This window comes from Spea bombifrons, chromosome 7 (genome assembly GCF_027358695.1).
Source record: "Spea bombifrons isolate aSpeBom1 chromosome 7, aSpeBom1.2.pri, whole genome shotgun sequence".
In the NCBI taxonomy this organism is placed as follows: Eukaryota; Metazoa; Chordata; class Amphibia; order Anura; family Pelobatidae; genus Spea; species Spea bombifrons.
In genome coordinates, this window is record NC_071093.1 from 34,098,646 (window position 1) to 34,117,023 (window position 18,378).

At 37.6% G+C, this 18,378-nt stretch overlaps 1 protein-coding gene across 2 annotated transcripts in view; it reads left to right on the top strand.

Moving 5' to 3' along the window:
* The window catches only part of ERBB4 (erb-b2 receptor tyrosine kinase 4), a 350,674-nt gene that overhangs the window by 323,212 nt on the left and 9,084 nt on the right, over positions 1 to 18,378 (top strand). For both annotated transcript variants that reach the window (XM_053471691.1, XM_053471692.1), the window contains exons 21-25: positions 7,170 to 7,325; positions 8,975 to 9,050; positions 10,266 to 10,412; positions 14,873 to 14,970; positions 16,837 to 17,007. In XM_053471691.1, the coding sequence (XP_053327666.1) occupies positions 7,170 to 7,325; positions 8,975 to 9,050; positions 10,266 to 10,412; positions 14,873 to 14,970; positions 16,837 to 17,007 (648 nt within the window). The remainder of the gene's footprint in view (positions 1 to 7,169; positions 7,326 to 8,974; positions 9,051 to 10,265; positions 10,413 to 14,872; positions 14,971 to 16,836; positions 17,008 to 18,378) is intronic.

Here is an 18,378-nt window from a genome sequence, read left to right on the forward strand (position 1 = left end):
TATGGCTCTTAAATTCTATATTGGTTTATCTTCTGTATTGATTTGGATATTGCTTGGGGTTCACCCCAAGTGTGACAGGGAGTCCAGACGCGGGCCTTCTTACTCACTAGCCCATGGAGGGATTCCGATTGCACCCCACTGATGAGGCCCATAAAGGCCAAAACATACATTTTAAACTGTTGGTTTACATGATTTACCTAAAACGATACCAACTGGATCCTCCTGATGAGGCACATGAAGGCTGAAACGTTTGTGTGGAGTTGTTGGTTCCCTGATGCAGAGGATATTTGCCTTGCTTTTCATTTCTGGACTGCTTTTGGGGCAAGATCAGATTGATATGTTGATGGACATTTTTCCTCAGTGATTATACAAGTCATTTAAAACTAGAGATGCTCCTAGGAAGGGGCACACTGTAGAAAAATGTGGAAATTCCCCATGTATGTCTGCAATGCTATAGGTGAGTTATTTCTTTGCCCCCCTGCTGCATGCTCTTGTGAAAGAACCCATCTCATTCCGTAGGCAGCCGGATAGGTCATCTGTATCATAGAGCTTTGAGTAATATGCTATAAATTAAATCGTCAATAAGATCCAATTTTTCTGCCTTTACTTCCCATGTCTGCAGACATAGAACATTTTAAAAAAATACTTCACATTATTCATATACTTGACTTTTGCATACTTCTCATTTCCTTGGCAATGAAAAGATTCTTTAATTATTTTCCTTCATTCGGCAGTTGATATTAATTATCGTGTCACCTCAGGCTTGACAGGGTCACATTATTTGTCATTGGCATGGCTTTGTTGGATTAAAAACCCTGGATTATTAACCTTAAAAATATAGGAAGAACATGTTCTCAAAGCAGATATCTAAAAAGCCTCTGTTACCTAATTTTTCAGGTGGCCATGCATTCACTTAAAGAGGAAATTATCTAATTATACACCATTGCTGAATATTTCCAGTGTGGCATGGCATTATTATTTTTTATTATTATCACACTGGTTATTCTTTTTTATTACAGTATCGTTCTTAAAACCATATGGTAACATGTTATCTGTAAGGTAAACAGTCATGCATTTTCTGGAATTTTTTTAGCTACTAAAGTGCTACTAATAGCCAATTTATGGTTGCCCCTTGTAGTTTTCTTTTTGCTATTATAAATGGGTCACATTTTTTTAGGTAACTAAGCCATACAAATTTTTGTAAGTATTATTTTTAACCATTCATGTAATGTTTTTCAAGCTGTTGCCCTATTTATGTAGTTAGATAATTGATACAAATCTAATAATAAGCATAGCCATCTTGATTTCCAGGTTACCTTAGAGTTCTGTGATAATCAATGCACATCACTTTGGCTAGAATGCTTGCATTAGTGCGAGATAAGTTATTCAAAAACCTTACCTTTTCATTAGCCTTGACTATACACTCGGTACATTTACCCACATGCATATAAGTCGTGTCAGTGTCTAGTGATTTATTTCATACATATTAGGGAGGGTTTTTTTTATTATTGTTTCATTTCATTCATTTATTTTTAGCTTTATGAATTCAAAGTTATATTTTATTATATCTGAGTTTTTTTGTTTTTTTAAACCCTTTCCTTCTTCTTTGGTATTAGAATGGGTTATCCTTGTATTCTGTCTAGTATCTAGCATCTTTTTCTTTTTCTTTTACTTAATGTACAAGATAAATCACCATTAAACATGTTAGTGGCTTCATTATGTAGAGCTGGCACCATTTCAGCCACAAAACCTATTGTTTTTCCATGTATATTCTTGTGTATCCTGGAGCATTGTCCCGGAGTAATCCACTTTACATGCAGTAGTGTAAAGCAATCCCTTCTTGTGTCTCCTAATCCCAAGGATTTTGTATTAATAGGCAGCACACCTCATTGATTTTTAATTAATTTTCAAGAGACACCGAGAAGAGAGGCCTCAGTCCACTGACGTCTCACAACTTATTTAGAACCACAGCCGTATTGATTGCCTGCCTAAGGAGCAGAAATAATCCATTTTAAATACACTTCTTTGAAAGAGTGCAGGATCCTGGCTGACAATGCAGATTTTTCCCATGTAATTACTGAGTGTTGAAAAGAAAAGACAAGTTTTGAAGAAAGGAATCCTCGCACACTCACTTCTTGCTTCCCAGGAGGCAGGGGGTAAAGAATTTTGGCTACCAGCACTTACATTTTTGCATATTCAATTCATTAGATGTGGTCATGCATTAGGAGGATGAAGGTTATAATTTTTCAGTCCTTGCTAGATCCTACTGTGCTCCCTTAATTGCCATTTTACATATATTGTTAATATTACTCAAGGCTATTGTGTGCTTGGAAGGACTGATGAATGAGTACTTTTTTAATAAGGTTTTGAATGTGTTCTTTTCTGGCCTTGTTTAGCAAAGCTTCATTCCCGCACACAGTCCTCAGGGCCCACTAACAACACACTTCAATGGAATCAATCGTCAAAACGACCCAGCACCTCTGGTCATGTAAGGAGAGCCTTAAGACTTACTGCGTTGCCCTGTGAACTATAAATTATTTTTCTAATTTCTGCCCAGCAGCTCTGAGTGAGGGGTGCACCCCATCACTGAAATCTGGGCTACGGGCAGAAATTTTAATTGCGAGCCACGACTGATAAATATAAATGTGCAACATTGATGGACAAATTGTGACCCATCAATGGTTGGCTCTGGACAAATGTCCTCTTTCAACCATAAATGGCATTTCTTTATTAGTGAAACAAACACGTATATAGTAATAATGATTTAAAGACGTAAGTCATTAAGAATCTAACAAGCTCCTTGGGATATTGAGTGCTGTTTTAGATTACGTGTCTGTACATAGAGCTTCCTACCAAAGTATTAAAAATCTCGAAAAAAAAGAAAAATAATTTCCAACGATCAAAAGTGCCTGTGAGGGTTTTATAGCCTACCTTCTTATGATGGAAGATTTCCGCTGTCCCTGTGGGGCTCTGCACAGATTTATCTGAGATTGATTTAGATAGTCGCACAAAGAGCCCATAAACTGGAGAGAATTAAATAAGAATTTGATAGTAAATCAGGGAAGCTCATTTTGTTCATTAATAGTCGCATTACATCACATAATAGACACGAATGGACCATTACCATGAGCTTTTAAGGAAATGCTTCCTGATGTTTTTGCTAAGGGAATGTAGTAGTGATTTAAGTACATTTAAGCGATTGCGACTGTTAAACTATCAGCGAGCACCTTCCGTAGAAGCTAATAAATATGAATAAAACGGCTCCTGTGATTTTATTCTGGGTTGTCCGGACTGAATATAGTTCTTTAACCATTTCAGTGCCAGAGACGCTAATATTTATCACGCTAGCCATCCTATTGATGTAATCTTTGTCGAGAACCACATGAGCATGATGTCATAGGTGTCGCCTCTGACATTGCATGATCATGGAATCCTTATCTGGTTAATCATTAATGATTTCTCCAGTTATGGAGGGCAGGCCTCTGGCTAACCTGCTATAAAGTTAATAGACTCAATACAGAGTTGGCATTTATATTCAACACCAATGCCCATAAGCTATATTTAATAAGTATTGTTGCAATGGATTAATTACATTTTGGATAGTATTTGTGTGTTAAAAGTAATTATAGTAACAGTGCATCTGTTAGAGCATCTTAAAACTCTATATTAAATAATATATGCAAATTTTGCTATCTCTTTTTAATGTTACATAATATTGGCTTTGATCTTCATCTACTTTTAGGCACAATTAATGCATGACTGAAGGTATCCTGACCCACTTCTAATTGGTCGTCGTAATTATCTTTCTCTTGGATGAAAGCGTTCTGAAACCAGTGGGGTTTGTTTGCTTTCCTGCTGTATTTAGTTTTGAGGTCACACTGCCTCTATGCACACTGAATCTTCACCTGTCAGATCCTCTTCTTTGCCTGCTAGTTTGTCCTCCAGTGGACCTCATTTATTTAAGGCAGGGTACAAAGAATTTTGGTTGAAAACATGCCATAAATGCAGTAAATTACCTAATTGCTTAGTATATGCCAAAACAGGAACCATCTTGAATGTCCCCTCCTCCTGTGGGAGTGGGTCTTTGGGACATGCTTACAGGGCATTGACATTTTTGCAAGGCCTGTGTGTCCATGGCCAAGTTGACTTAGCTCATCATCTGGTTCAGGGAGCCGAACAGGTGTCTGTCTGAGCTCCAGCTGCACTACATGTTTTTGGTTTAAATTTAAGGGATTTTGCTTCTGCAGTTCAGTGACATTATGAGGCAACCCCCCAAAAATAGTTATTTTTGTGTTACTAAACTCATTTAATTTGTCTAAATATCCTAGTCTGAGGTTGCCAGAAACAATAGGATTAAAAGCATTTACCGAATCACGTTTTAGAAATAAAAATTCCCCCTAAAGCTCCTGATTCTGCCATTTAATTGTATATATTTATGTATTCTGCTTTCCATAGAACAATCTTTGACAAGTTCTGTCAAGCAGTGTGTAGACCTGTATACTGGCATAATCAACTGCATTTGGTGTTTGTAGAAATGGCCTGGTGTGGCCATCCAGAAAAGAATGGAAATGCCAAGCTGGTCTGACTTTACTTGCACTAAAGCGGCAAATCTGGTACTCTGGCTGCTTGCCAAACATGTGAACAAAGGGGGCAAAAATGGAAATTAAGGCCTCCAAACCCACTAACATTTTTTTTTCTCCAGAGAATGGGTTGGGAGAATTTATAATGTTGAGCTTAGGAATGCTTTGCTTTAAAAACTTAAAAAAGTTGCTGCTGCTGTGAGTCAGTGAGTGGCAGGTTCTGACTTATATAGTCTTTTGTGTAGATGTTCAGACAATCTTCTCCATTGAGTCAGCGAAATCACTGAACTCCCGTGGCACACCATACAGAGGCCACTCTGGGGGAATGATGTCTGCTCTCTCCTTGTTCAGCAATATTGCGTTAGACATCAGTCAAAAGCAATTGAATGTGTTCTTCAGAAAGCCTTTAGCGGAGCTGCGAGACTTCATGTTTTCCAAATGAAAGTTCTTCTTACCCCATGCTTTAGAGACAACCGGGAAATTAGAGAAGGGGACTAGAACCTACAGCAAACTGTTGTTTTTGATTTCTTAAGTTTCTATTTTTTTTCCAGACATCAGAATTGGATCAGTGGTCTCTCTCCTTAAATTGGTTAAGAGATCACATTAATCAATTGTTATTTCTATATTTAAATTTGGAAACGCCCAACTTTAAAAAAACATTACAATACAATTAAAAGATATCATATACTTGTGGAAGTACATTTCTGCTCGTGGGACCTGAGGACCCTAGTGCGGCACTGATGGTTTTTCTAATACGTTGCTGGAGAATGTATGATTTCAGCCGGTGTTGAACTACAAATCTCATGAGCCTTAGGCAGCTAGTAGCTTGGAAGCTAGAAGGCTAAGTATTAGCAGTTTCACTGTTTGCACTATGGCCACCTCTTTCACCTGTCTGTTTTACTTTTCATAAAACAATTATTAAGGAGGCTAAACTGCCCTTTTCTCTGAAATAATAAGATGCTAATTGGTGTTCGGAGCCACCAAGGTCTTTTCCTTTTTTTTATTTGGGTTGAGGGTCCTTTCATTTGGAATGCTTAAAGACATGTGTAAATTAAGACCTTGTGACTGATTGTGATGACTCTGATTCCATTAGCTTGCATCTCTTGGCTGGTCCTGGCCAGAGGTTTTAGCACACATACAGTCAATAGCAATTAACAGAGGAGTATACATTCACATGGCCCTTTTAACTGTGGACGTGTTAACGCAAACTTGCTCTGTGTATCTCTGTTCTCAGGGGTAATCAGAAATCAGGTTACGCTAGTGTTACCTTGAAATATTCTAGAACTCCCTAATTTGTTGTAACCGTTTTCTTGGAATGTTTAACCCTTTGAGAGCTTGGGTGATCATCCTCTTGGTTTTGAACGGACATTAACCACAAAGACCATTTTTGACACTCAGGCTGCAACCCCCCATAATGCTCAGACAACATGCTCAGGAATGGCAGTCCAGGGCTGCTGATGTGTTAAAGGTGGCTAAAAAAGTAATTTAACCCTGTAAGTGGCAGAATGATACATTAGACTTTGGTTTGCTTTAATAAGTAGTCAGAAACACATCCCTGACACCATATGGTTTAATTTGGCAGCAACTCAAAAATGAATACTTCAGACATTTATCTATCAGTAGGATATGTTTTTTAGCATGAAAATGGAAATTAAGAACAATAATTGGAAATAGAATTAAAAAAAACCTGCTGGGATATACAGGTTGTGAATAGAAGCTCCATTGATGAAAGTATACACGGAGTACATTTCAGGGTCTGTGATAGCGAGTCCGGTATCCTCAGAGCTGAGCGATGCTTCAGGGAGACTCAAGACGCACATTGAGGTATTGTTGGCTTATCTGTCAAGACACCTGGATGGTTCATTAATAGCAAACGGCTCACAACAGAATGAATGTGCTCAGGATACAGACGCAGAACATGGATCTTGTCTAACAGTCTTAACATCCAAGTATACAATATTAATAGGGAGAAGAGAAGAATTGGAGGATTGCCACGGGAGACTGTGTCATTAATTTACTCTGTGCATTGAGCCTGTTTATTCTAAATGAACACTCTCTGCGAGAAGGGGCCAATTATTTACTTCCTTAGGTCTTGCAACTGTTTAAAAGGGGAGGATAATCCTTGAAACAAACCACATATTAAAGCCATTACATTTCTGGCAATGTTGAAATGGGATGCTAAGCCACACATGGAAAATGTAGCTATAGCCCTCCAAAATTCAGGAACAAGCACTTAAAGAATTACATCTTCCATGATGCAGCCCAGAGTCACAGATCGCTTACCACTGCTTACTATATTATTGTTTGGCTTTCATGTGGCATTGATAGGTAGGTTGAGCTAGTGTGTTTTTTTTATACTTCTGACAACATATATGGCAAGCAGTGGCACGTTACCACAGCCAACGTCCTCACTGCTGACTTCATACCATTTTTGAACACTAGAACAATCAGCAATTCCAAATGTAGTTGACAACTGAAACTATGGAAGCAGTTCTACTAATATTATAGCTGTAGCATAATTTAGTTATTTTTCTAAGCATGTTTAACAGACAGATACAAATAAACACCTGGTTGTGTTCTTTATTACAGGGCATGATGTATCTCGAAGAACGACGACTTGTTCACAGAGATCTGGCAGCGCGGAACGTATTGGTCAAGTCACCCAATCATGTAAAGATCACAGACTTTGGACTGGCCCGACTCCTAGAAGGAGATGAGAAGGAGTATAATGCCGATGGAGGCAAGGTGGGCACGTATTGTCATACTTATGAAATGTATTTTGTACTAATTGAAGATCTTTCAATCTAGATAGATTGTCTTGTTACATATATTACTGGAAAAAATGCAGATATGTATATAAGACTTCCATAATCAAAGTAGGAACATATGTCAAGAGACTGAATGGGGTTTGGAAATGGAACCTCAACTTTTATACAGTTTATCATATCCTTCAGATCATAAATGTTTGCAAAAAACATTAAGATGCAGATTTCAGTAAAGGGCTTAATTTTGTTGATTTATTGATTTGTTTTATTTGAAGACACCCAAATAACTAAACCAAATGAAATAAACATTCTATCATAATACAACTCAATAGAGATGATCAAGTCAGTATGAAATTAACCCAGATAAATTACCAATATCCCATTATACATCCAACCCAAAAATGTCCAAGTAGTTTGCTCTTCTTTGATAAATATAACTAAATTGCATGTCATTGCTACATCCATGAAAATGGGAGAGGGCGCATATACGTGGCCCTGCTTTTAACTGCTTTTAGCCAGAAAGGAAGGGAGAACACCAATAGACTTTATACAATCTCCCATGTGAGCATTTAACTGTATTCTCTTTTTTGTTATTTCACCTAGTAAGAGTGAATAGCAATTTTAAATCAATAGCGTATCTGTCCACTAATAAACAGATAGCTGCTTCTTTAGTTAGCTTTCACTTTATAGTTAGACTTTATAGGAAGGACAGAGGTACCTATTTATTTTTCAGCCTACACGCCTCAGGGATTTTGTTTTCTTTTTTATATATTAGTTGTAGTATAGTATAGAGTATAGTAACAAAAGTTATGTTTTCATTTCATTTTTCACCTAATCCACATCTGATTACAGTACCTGTTTTTAACTTTGCAAGACTATTTACCCAGCAGCTGCTTCTTTGCAAAATGTTTATCTCCCTGGTTTGAACTCCCTTTTAAATTGTATTTGGTTGCCTATGCTCTTTCTTATAACATATATCCACTTGGTTTGAAAGTCTATCCATTTAATATGAGCTAAGTGTTTACTTCACATGGTGTACCTTGATGTTATAGGTAACCTTGTGTTAGCCAAAATACAAAATTAAAGCCTCATGTTTATTTAATGTATATAATTCCAGGTTTGGGTTTGGGCAGTGGTAACATGTTCCTCTTTGTTTCATGTTATTGCTGCCACAAATTGAGATTGAGTATACATACATAATGTGCCTAAAGGGGTGCCAACCGGACCCCACTGATGAGGCCCATGAAGGCCTAAATGTATGTCTGGGTTGATTCCTTGTGCAGAGGAAGTTTACCTTGGGTTTCAGTTCTCGACTGCCGTTGTTGGAGGATCAGACTGACATGTTGATGGATATTATTCCTCTGTGATGGCACAAGTCAGCTAAAACTTGAGATGCACCCAAGCGGGACACACCATAGGACAGACTTTTGAGCGACTGTCTATTCTTGGTTGAGGTGTTCTCAAACTTTTTTGTGTGTAGATACATAATGTGTCCCTGTACCATTTGTCTAATGTGTATAATCTCCTGATATATGAACATGATTTGGCTGTAGTTTGACAGCACACATTGGGCAGCCCTGGTAAAAAATTATACTAATACTATTTGCTTGTTTTGGGTTTGTTGCCCAGATGCCAATCAAGTGGATGGCCTTGGAATGTATACATTATAGAAAGTTCACCCACCAGAGCGATGTCTGGAGCTACGGTAAGTACCAAATTCAGTTTATGTTTTACGCTAGTCATGATTGAATATTAATGGTATTATTGAATTTAGGCATTTATCACAAAAAAAAAGTGGCTTTTTATTAATATATGTTTAGTTAAAGTAATTTTTATTGGCTTATTTTTTTCCTCTTTTAAATATACGGTATCACTTTATCTCAGTTGGAAATGGTGTCGTTGTTTAATTATGTAATTATTTGTGTTATATGTACTTTTCATGAAATAAATAATTATAGTGAAGAAAGATGTCATGTGTAATGCTGCTAGACAAGAAGCAGCACAATGTGATGCTCCCAATAGAACATTATGAGATCTTTTGTCTCTCTTAAGAGTCAAAGTACTTCTAGTGTTTTCTACGTGCAATTCCTTTGGTGGGTGACATTAACCTTCTGATGTCAGGCTGGTATATAATATATCCTATTGAGAAATTGAAGTTATGCCCTCCCATTGTCTGATGAAATTACAAGTTGTCCACCCACTAAGCCTCTCTTAAGACAAGGAATATCCTGAATTTTTCAAACAACCGTACAAATGACCCGATATGCTAATAATAAGCTTGCTGTATGAGCGCAATGATTTATTAATGCATGTTCATTTCACGTTGGCTTTCAGTGAAATTCAATGGCCAATTATTTTTTGGTGCATTAAATGGAAATTATCGCCAAATCATTATAATTTCAGTGTCGGAATCTAGATTTGTCTAGGTTTAAAACAATTGCACGGCATCTGCTTTTTCCAGTGGTGCTATATGTTTCTGGTATATTACCCGCTCAATGGTATCACCAAAACAATTTTCCCTTTGGGAATGATGAGTTGAATAACGTGGAATAACAGCTGAAGTAACAAAGAGACTCGTTCCCAGTTAGTACTGAATTTATTTAAATGACACATTTTTTACGATTAGAATTCCACTTCAAATAAACAAACCCTTCCTTTTTCAGGTGCGATAATTGAATGTGCATTTTTAATAAGACAATTAATAAAGAAATGCTTTGCATGCAAAAGTAAAGTTTGCCACTGTGCAGAGAAATAGAGGAATTATATGTAGAGGGACATTTGTGTGTACAAAGCAAACAAAGTTATGTTTTACATAATTTTCCCTTTTAATATTTCAGAGTTTGTTCAGCTGGAGTCTCAGACCTTGCAACTTGATTTCATGGTCCCCATCATGAGTTTAACAGAGGTTTTTGTTTTATAGGGGTCACTATATGGGAGCTGATGACCTTCGGAGGAAAGCCTTATGATGGTATTCCTACTCGGGAAATCCCTGACCTTCTGGAGAAAGGAGAAAGGCTTCCTCAACCTCCCGTCTGCACCATTGACGTATACATGGTTATGGTGAAGTGTAAGTCATTTATCAGCCCATTAAACATTTTTATGGGTCAACTGAGAGCTTCTTTTATTCTCTGAACACAAAACAGCATGGTATTATATATGGCATGGCTGTCCAATTCAGTCCTCTAGGACCATTAATCTGCAATTAACATTGTGCATCACTAAGCAATATGCTAACCCGTGGATACAGGACTAGTAATGAATCATTGGTAAATAATATTCAGTCATATGGACCTGTGTTCATATGTTTGACTGCCAGCCATGTTATAATCTATAAAAAAAGAAAACAGACTATGAACATGTTAGATTGCGTTTATTCAATAACAGAATTTACATTAGTGCAAGGTAAACTGCGACCCACCGTGGACCCCAAACACCAACAGCTTAACCAAGTATATACATCGATTGCATTGGTATACTGTGAGTAACAAAACAGTGTTAAATAGTTAATGGTGCAAAATTCAAAGTAGCAAAAGTACTTATGACATACAGTGAAAGCATTTAAAAGTTCCAGGGGTGCAAACACAGTGGCATGGCTGCAGGGATAACACCTGAGGGGGGATGAGTAGAAGAGGATACGGCAATGGGGATTCAAGAGAATGACGATTGGGGTTAATCCTCCTCCCCAAGACTGTTAATGATGGAGTAGTCTTTCAGCAAGCTGAGGATAAACTGAGACAGTCTTGACCATTGACCTGTTCTTTACTCAGTATTAGATGTTTCCTTACATCAGAGAACCTTTGTCTCTAAAGGGTTATAACTCAGAGCCTCACCTACAAATATTTCACACTATAATTGTGGGTCTATACTATACCTAAGTCCCATACCTGTTGATTTCCAATTTCTGTCCCAGAATATTACCTTGAAGGGAAGCTTTAATTTCATGCTCTATGTTCTTCTGTGCTTCTCACTATGTCCATCATGCTCACTTGGATGCTCTTGACATAATGAGCTATGTCATTTTAACCATAGTGTCCATGAACCCTTTGCAATGACGCAATATTAGTCACGTGTTAAATGGACTTGTGGCATTAGAGAGGAATATTATCTTCAATCCAGTTTACAGAAAAGTGATGGGTTCAAAGCCATTAGCTGTTAAGGACAAGTCAATATGAACAAAGCATAATGGTATCTAGGGTATGACAGAGCCTTTTTATGATATAGGCATACATTTATCATAGACCATATTATATACTATAGCCTTATTCATTAACTAGGCACCAAAGGTCCCCTGAGGCCCTGGTTTTATTTCCATTGAAATAGAACTGGGTAACTAAAAAACAAATACTAATTCTAAATATTATTGATAAGGCAGTCCCTTGTCTTTTTTCAGAATATTCCAAAGCATATATATTAATAAGGCAAGATGGAAAAAGGAGCCTTTATATTAGCATAACGTAGTTAACTTTCAAACATAATCAAGAGTTTATGAGACAATAACATATTTTATTTTCTATTTGTTGTCAGTGGATTTTTACCACTCTGCCTTTGTTTGGCTGAGCAGATTCAAAATTAAAAATAATAATAATAATAATTTCAACATCTCATTTTCTAGTAGACTGGGTAAAAATGAATGGAAATACCTACACAATAGGAGATATCAAAATCTCCAAAATCTCCAAAAATCTCCAAAATCTCCACCGGTGAAGTCACTAGGGTGTTTCTGTGTTCAACAGGCTTATTATCAACAGGTGAATTATTATGGGAGCACAAAGGTAAAGTGTAATACACACAGCGTAAAAACTTGTGATTACTAGATGTACCTGTTGCCTAAATTCCATTAGTGCATTTTGGTTAATTATTAATGGGTTTCACTGTGGGTGGGCTAGTACAGCGGTAAGATGGAACCTTGCCAATATTGTGGAAATCCCAAGGCCTGTACTCAGAAGTAAAAAAAATCCAAGAATAAGTTACAATAAAGAGTACTAATATATCTGAAACCCACCTCTATCTGCAATGTTCACTGCTTGTGCTTTACCAGCCACATATAAATGCATATATTAGGGAGGCAGTATATGTGTATAAATTGCAATTATGCATCACAGAGTCACTTAAAGTGTGCCTCTCCAGCCCATTCTTCTTATTACAAGCAAAATCTCCCTGGAGCGCCTAGCTTCATTTAAGTGTGATTAACTGCCCCCTCCCTGTGAGAGCTCCCTTTTCCCTCGCTGTTTTATTCTGAAAGGCCACTGCGTAATACCACACACAAACCCGTGACAGCGAGTGAGCTGCTTATTAATAAGAGACTCTGGGCCTACTGTATGTTCACGGCATGAATACTGAGTCTTGTAATGCCCCCTGCTGACAAAGAAATCCCACCAAACTGTGCATATATACTATTGTTTATATACGAGTGGGCACGCATGACCAAAACGTGGCCCGAAAAATGATTTGGTTGCCAGAGAGCTTATAGAATGTGACTTGTTGATAGAACCTCGTCCAGCAGCAAAATTGTGTAAAGAACTGCTACAGACAGATCACTGTGTGGCCTCCATTTGTGACTCACATTACATTATAACTGCATTAGAGAATGTTCTATTTATAATAACCATATATGCATTTAAACCAGCTTTCTATCTGGGTGCAAAGGTTAGCCCGAAAGCCTTACTCTCCTATACTGTAATCCAAAGTCCTTTAAATAGACTGCCCCAATTCACTAAATTGGGAGTTTATAAGGGGTGTCAAACATTTTATTATGAAAGGCTCGGGTCTTAATGAGCTGGCCCTGGATTATGAATGTGGGACGTGTTCCTGGCAGCCATCTTGCATGCTTAACTATACATTATTTAGGGACCGCTAGGCCTTTCATGCGGGAGAAGCTTGTCTTGTTTGGCTCTTCATAATTCATAGTGGAGTTGGCGAGATGACATGTTCAGCTCACCTGCAAACTCATGATTTGGTGAAAATACTTCAGAGGACTGATGTATATTCATTACCAGAAGCCACCGACAACAACAGTGGGAACTGTATAAGCCATTTCTTCCCATGATATATGTTCCATGTTGTTTCTGACCAGCATGTGTAAAGTGCTATCCCCTGTAGGGATGTATAGCCCGAGTAACTGATTTCCTTCTGTAAGTTTATACATCCCCCGCACTGCAAGGGGTAGCACTTTGTATTAACGGGCCAGCAACATATGAAATGAATATGTTTTCAGGAAAATAAATGACTGATGCCACTACCCTACTGGCAACCCAATACTTGTGGATTACAAGTGACTTTGTCTTCAGCCATTCAGGGGCAATGGCTCAGCATATGGTCCATGTTCCTGTTCCTAAATTGTACCCATATCTCACTCTTCAACTGCTATATTGATTTAATGGGCATCCCTCCCCAAAATGTGTATCAGAATTAACTATCTTAGTCATTTTATTATAATTGCAGTCTCACTTAATAATTATAAAAATGATGGCATAGTTCTACTAAAACCACCATCCACATGCGCAGCGGTAGCTGCTGATATTTTTTTCCTATAGCTCGGTTTATACAGAGCAATAAGGTGCTACAGTATCAATGTAATACTGTAGAAATACGGCATACTTGTAACTAGAATAATGTGTGAATGGGTTAAATTTACGCGAGCCGGGCTGCAATACTTTAAAACGCCTAGTGCTTAATCTTTTCAGTGTAAGCACATAAAGGATATGCAACAGTAAACAGGCAGCTTGAGAGAGAGAGAGAGGGGAAGCCAAGAGATGATATATAATGGTTTTCTGCAATGCTTTGTTCTGGAGAGAGAAGTGTTTTTCACCTTGGCACAAATAACTAGCTTGCGTCTGCACTGCCAGAGGGAGCCAGTAACCCTCTAAAGAAACGCTGAACCCTCTTCCTGCTTTAAGGGATAACCTTGTGCCTTCCCGTGCCAAACGCAGAGCTATCTGATGTTAAAATAAAATGATAAACTTTGGCTTACTTATTAGAGATGTATTTTTATTATTTTTATTACTTATTTTTATATATGTTGTAGTTTTGTGGGGGGGGGGTTGTGTTATGGAAGTATTTTTACTGTAGGGTGTTTGGAATCAATAACTCCAGAGTGGCTGAAAAAGTGAAAACGCAGCTCGTATGGTATTAACCTGAATAATGATCTGCCTTTTCCCTAGAATTATTGATCATAAAAGGAATCTGTGAACTATAATCAAATTTTTACTGTAAATCAGATTTTTAGATCTAAATGCATCAAGATTTAAGGGTACATGTCAGTAATCAGGGGCCAACACGGTATGTTAGACCCTTCAAGTGGCATTGTGTAAGACACCAGAAATGACCAAAAATAAGGTGTCCAGAGAATATGATTTCCATAATCAGATGCATGTCTCCCACTGGCTTAGCATTTAAATAAGTTTGTTCTTGCGCTAAAATGAAACAAGACTTATTTTTTGGGGGTGTTACTTGTGGTACTTTACTATGACTAATTAAGGAAAATAGTCTTACAAAAAGTAACTTATGTCTGTACCTCTTTCCTTCAAGGTTGGATGATTGACGCTGATAGTCGCCCAAAGTTTAAAGAGCTGGCTGCAGAGTTCTCCAGGATGGCAAGAGACCCTCAGAGATACCTAGTCATCCAGGTTTGTCATGGCCAAATTCTCACAAATGCTTGCAGGCTCTATAGATTGCTTATAGAGTATCTTGGGGCTGTTCATTAACAGACACGCTCCCTCTTCTTGGTTACAGTAACAATCACATAGGGTGTGAATTGCAAAGGGTGGAGGTGATCAAAGTTGAGGAGATCACAGGCAGATTAGGCTTAATGCTAGGCAGAGTGAGGTAAGCATGGATAGAAAATGTTGATTTAGCTTAAGAAACTATATATCCCTAGCACTGAAGCATAATACCCCATAAGGATGAGACAAGTATGAAAAATGTCGCCTTTCATGGGAATATCACATTATAGCTTAATACCCTACTATCAAACTGGGCCATCGTATACCTAGAGGTCCTGGTCTTACTCCAAGGAGAAGATATCTTTCGTTTGATGTTAGAAACGTTTGCAATAGGCAGATTCATGGAGCATCTATGTTTTACTCCTGCAGGAGAGTTGAATTCCATTCTTATTGTGATACTCTGGTTATTTTGTGTCTAGTCTGACCAACTCTGCCAGTGGTAACTTGATTGTTTCCATTGTCCCTCTTTGCTCTGAGTGTCTCCTACTGTGCTCCATGTGATAAAAATATCTATACAATCATAAACATTTTAACTGCTTCTCACAGATTATAAGAAATGAAAAAACCATTAGCTTGCTACTGAGTTCATGTAGGTGGAAGGCCTAATAGTGTGAATTTGTTGAAGTGCTAAACAAGTAACAAACACTGTTTTAATTACATTTAATTTTCCTAGTGTATTTAAGTTTTTTTTCATGACCTTGTAATTATTTGTAATAATTTTCTGGGGAGGGGGGGGAAGTGTGGACATTTGCTTCTGCTAGGCTCAAATCAACCAAAGGTCGGTGTAAACTAACCTGGGCTGGATTGTAATGAAGTCCTAAACTCTGATACTTTCAGCTGTTTAAAGTCTAAAAGTGAAACTCTCTGGCTGCTTCTTTTTTAAAACAATGTCAAACTGTAACAGTCCAAAAAATCAACGCAAGGAATCACTAGACCTTGTCAACCGCTGTCCAGAAATTGATTTTGTTTGTGCTGGAGATAGAGCAAAGGAGAGATAAAATAGAAGAAAAGCGGTAATGTGGGTAGCCTCATCTGATGCATAGCTTTTTCTCATTCGCTCAATGTGTCCATGGAATAAATCAAATTATGCAGCTTTGGAAAGGCTGTCTTGAGATATATTCCTGTGGATACTTAATGCTGCTCCATGGTGCATTGTGATGGACTTGAATTACCTTTTTATTGTTGAATTGAAAGATTTTACTTATATTAGCATTTTTTTTCCAGGACTTTTCTCAAAATTTGTTCCATGTATACACAAAGAAAAACAAACCCTTATGTGCCCAGATGAAGGCATAGCTATCATCTTAGATGCCATTATATGCTTATTGCACTGTATTGGCGTGCGGTTCAAAGAGCACTGTAGAGATGTCCTTCCCTGCTTTTACAAAACTGTATAGACCAGCCATGACTTTAGTATAGCACACCTATTGCTTAGCTCCTAATTGTTGTTCATTGGTTCAGGTGGCATTTGTAGAGGTGGGAGAGGAGAAGGGCAAAATATCTAACTAAACATCTCCAAAACAGTTGCACTGACTGGAATAGAGACAGCACACAATGTAGATGATGCTAGTAATGGATATAGTTATGATAAAAGCTGTGAATAGTGCAGTTCTCCTTTAGCAGAAAGCGAATGCATGAAATGTGAGTATTTTAGCACCAGTTAATAAAAAAAGAATGTAAGTTAAATTATTGATGTTAAATATTTCACTACATTGTTTTAACAGCCATCTCTTTACATATGCCATTCTAACATTTCCCATCGTTATTTAGGGAGATGATCGAATGAAACTTCCCAGCCCAAGCGACAGTAAGTTCTTCCAAAACCTTCTAGATGAAGAAGATCTAGAAGATATGATGGACGCTGAGGAGTATCTTGTCCCTCAGGCCTTCAACATTCCACCACCCATTTACACTTCTAGGACACGAATTGACTCCAATAGGGTGAGTGCTTATATTGTAAAGTTGTAATTACAGATTCCAATATGACATCAGGGAACATAGGGGAATGTGTTACAACCATACATATGAAATCATTCTGTTTAGAATTTGAAGAATTCGAAGCATTTTACTTACCTCTATCAAATCCATGGTGTATATTTGTGAATGAGTAGCTTTGCAGAACTCTTACTCTTTTACCCTTTAAACACCGTATTTTCCCTTATACCTCTTACCAGCTCAGGCTATGGAGAAATGTGTATGCTCTCATTTATATCATCTGGGCTTAAATAGTAGTTTAAAATATAATATAAAGAGGAAAACTCTGTCATGTCACTTACAAACATAATCCCAACCAATTAAAGTTATCCATTCATATCATGTATGTACATATATATATATATATATTCTTATTAAAATTATAAACCCATTTCACTTGGGTACAATTCAACTATTGAACGTTTCCATACAGAAGAAAAAATTGTAGTTAAGAAACATGATTGTACCTTTAAATCATAGCTCCCTGGATGTACGGTATTTTTCTTGATGTGTACAAGCTTCACATACTTCAGTACATTGTAACAAAACCGTTTTGTCATTATGGCTGTTTTTTCATTACTTACTTAGTACTTGGAGCCATGTGTGTATCTAGAAAAGCAGACCAACGTGCCAAAAGCCAAAAATCTGTAAAGATGTAATCAGTTTTGAAAGCCTAATTGCCCTCCCCACCATCAGCTTCTTGTTTGCTAAATCCTTTTGATTGAGTCCATTGTATATGGAAGGCATCTGAGTAAAATCTTGACAAGGAAGTAATAAACAGTAGGGTTTTGGAGAATAAATCATTGCTCACGGATTAGAGGAAAATACTTTATTCCCAAGTATTATTATTATTATTATTATTAAATCCTGAATGTTTGTAACTGCTGCCCTGTGCAGCAGTAGGGACAGGGAGGAGGATTCAGCTCTGCGTTTGTGAGGCTTCCTGCATGGATAGACTCGCTTCAAATTCCTGTTCCTCATCAGCTCCATTCAGAAGTCCAAAAAGACCAGACAAGTAGTCCAATTACAGATGGCAACACCATGAAGCGTTAAAGAAGAGCAGGAAAGAGAAGAAAATTATCATCAGCTTGCTATTCAGCTTTAGGAAGTGAAAGGATTCTTGGTTTTTCAGCGTGTTGTATTCAATGACTGCACTAAAAAGGAACCCTTTCCCCCTATAAATGATACTCTTTGAGAGTCACAGAATATGCCTTGATTGCAGCTTTGTGACAGAGGCTGAAGAATGCTCGTGAGACAGAACAAACCCAAAAACCTCTCATCTGTCCCCCTCCTCTACTCTTTCACACTGTTTATTTTTCTTGTTTCTGTGTTTGTGAC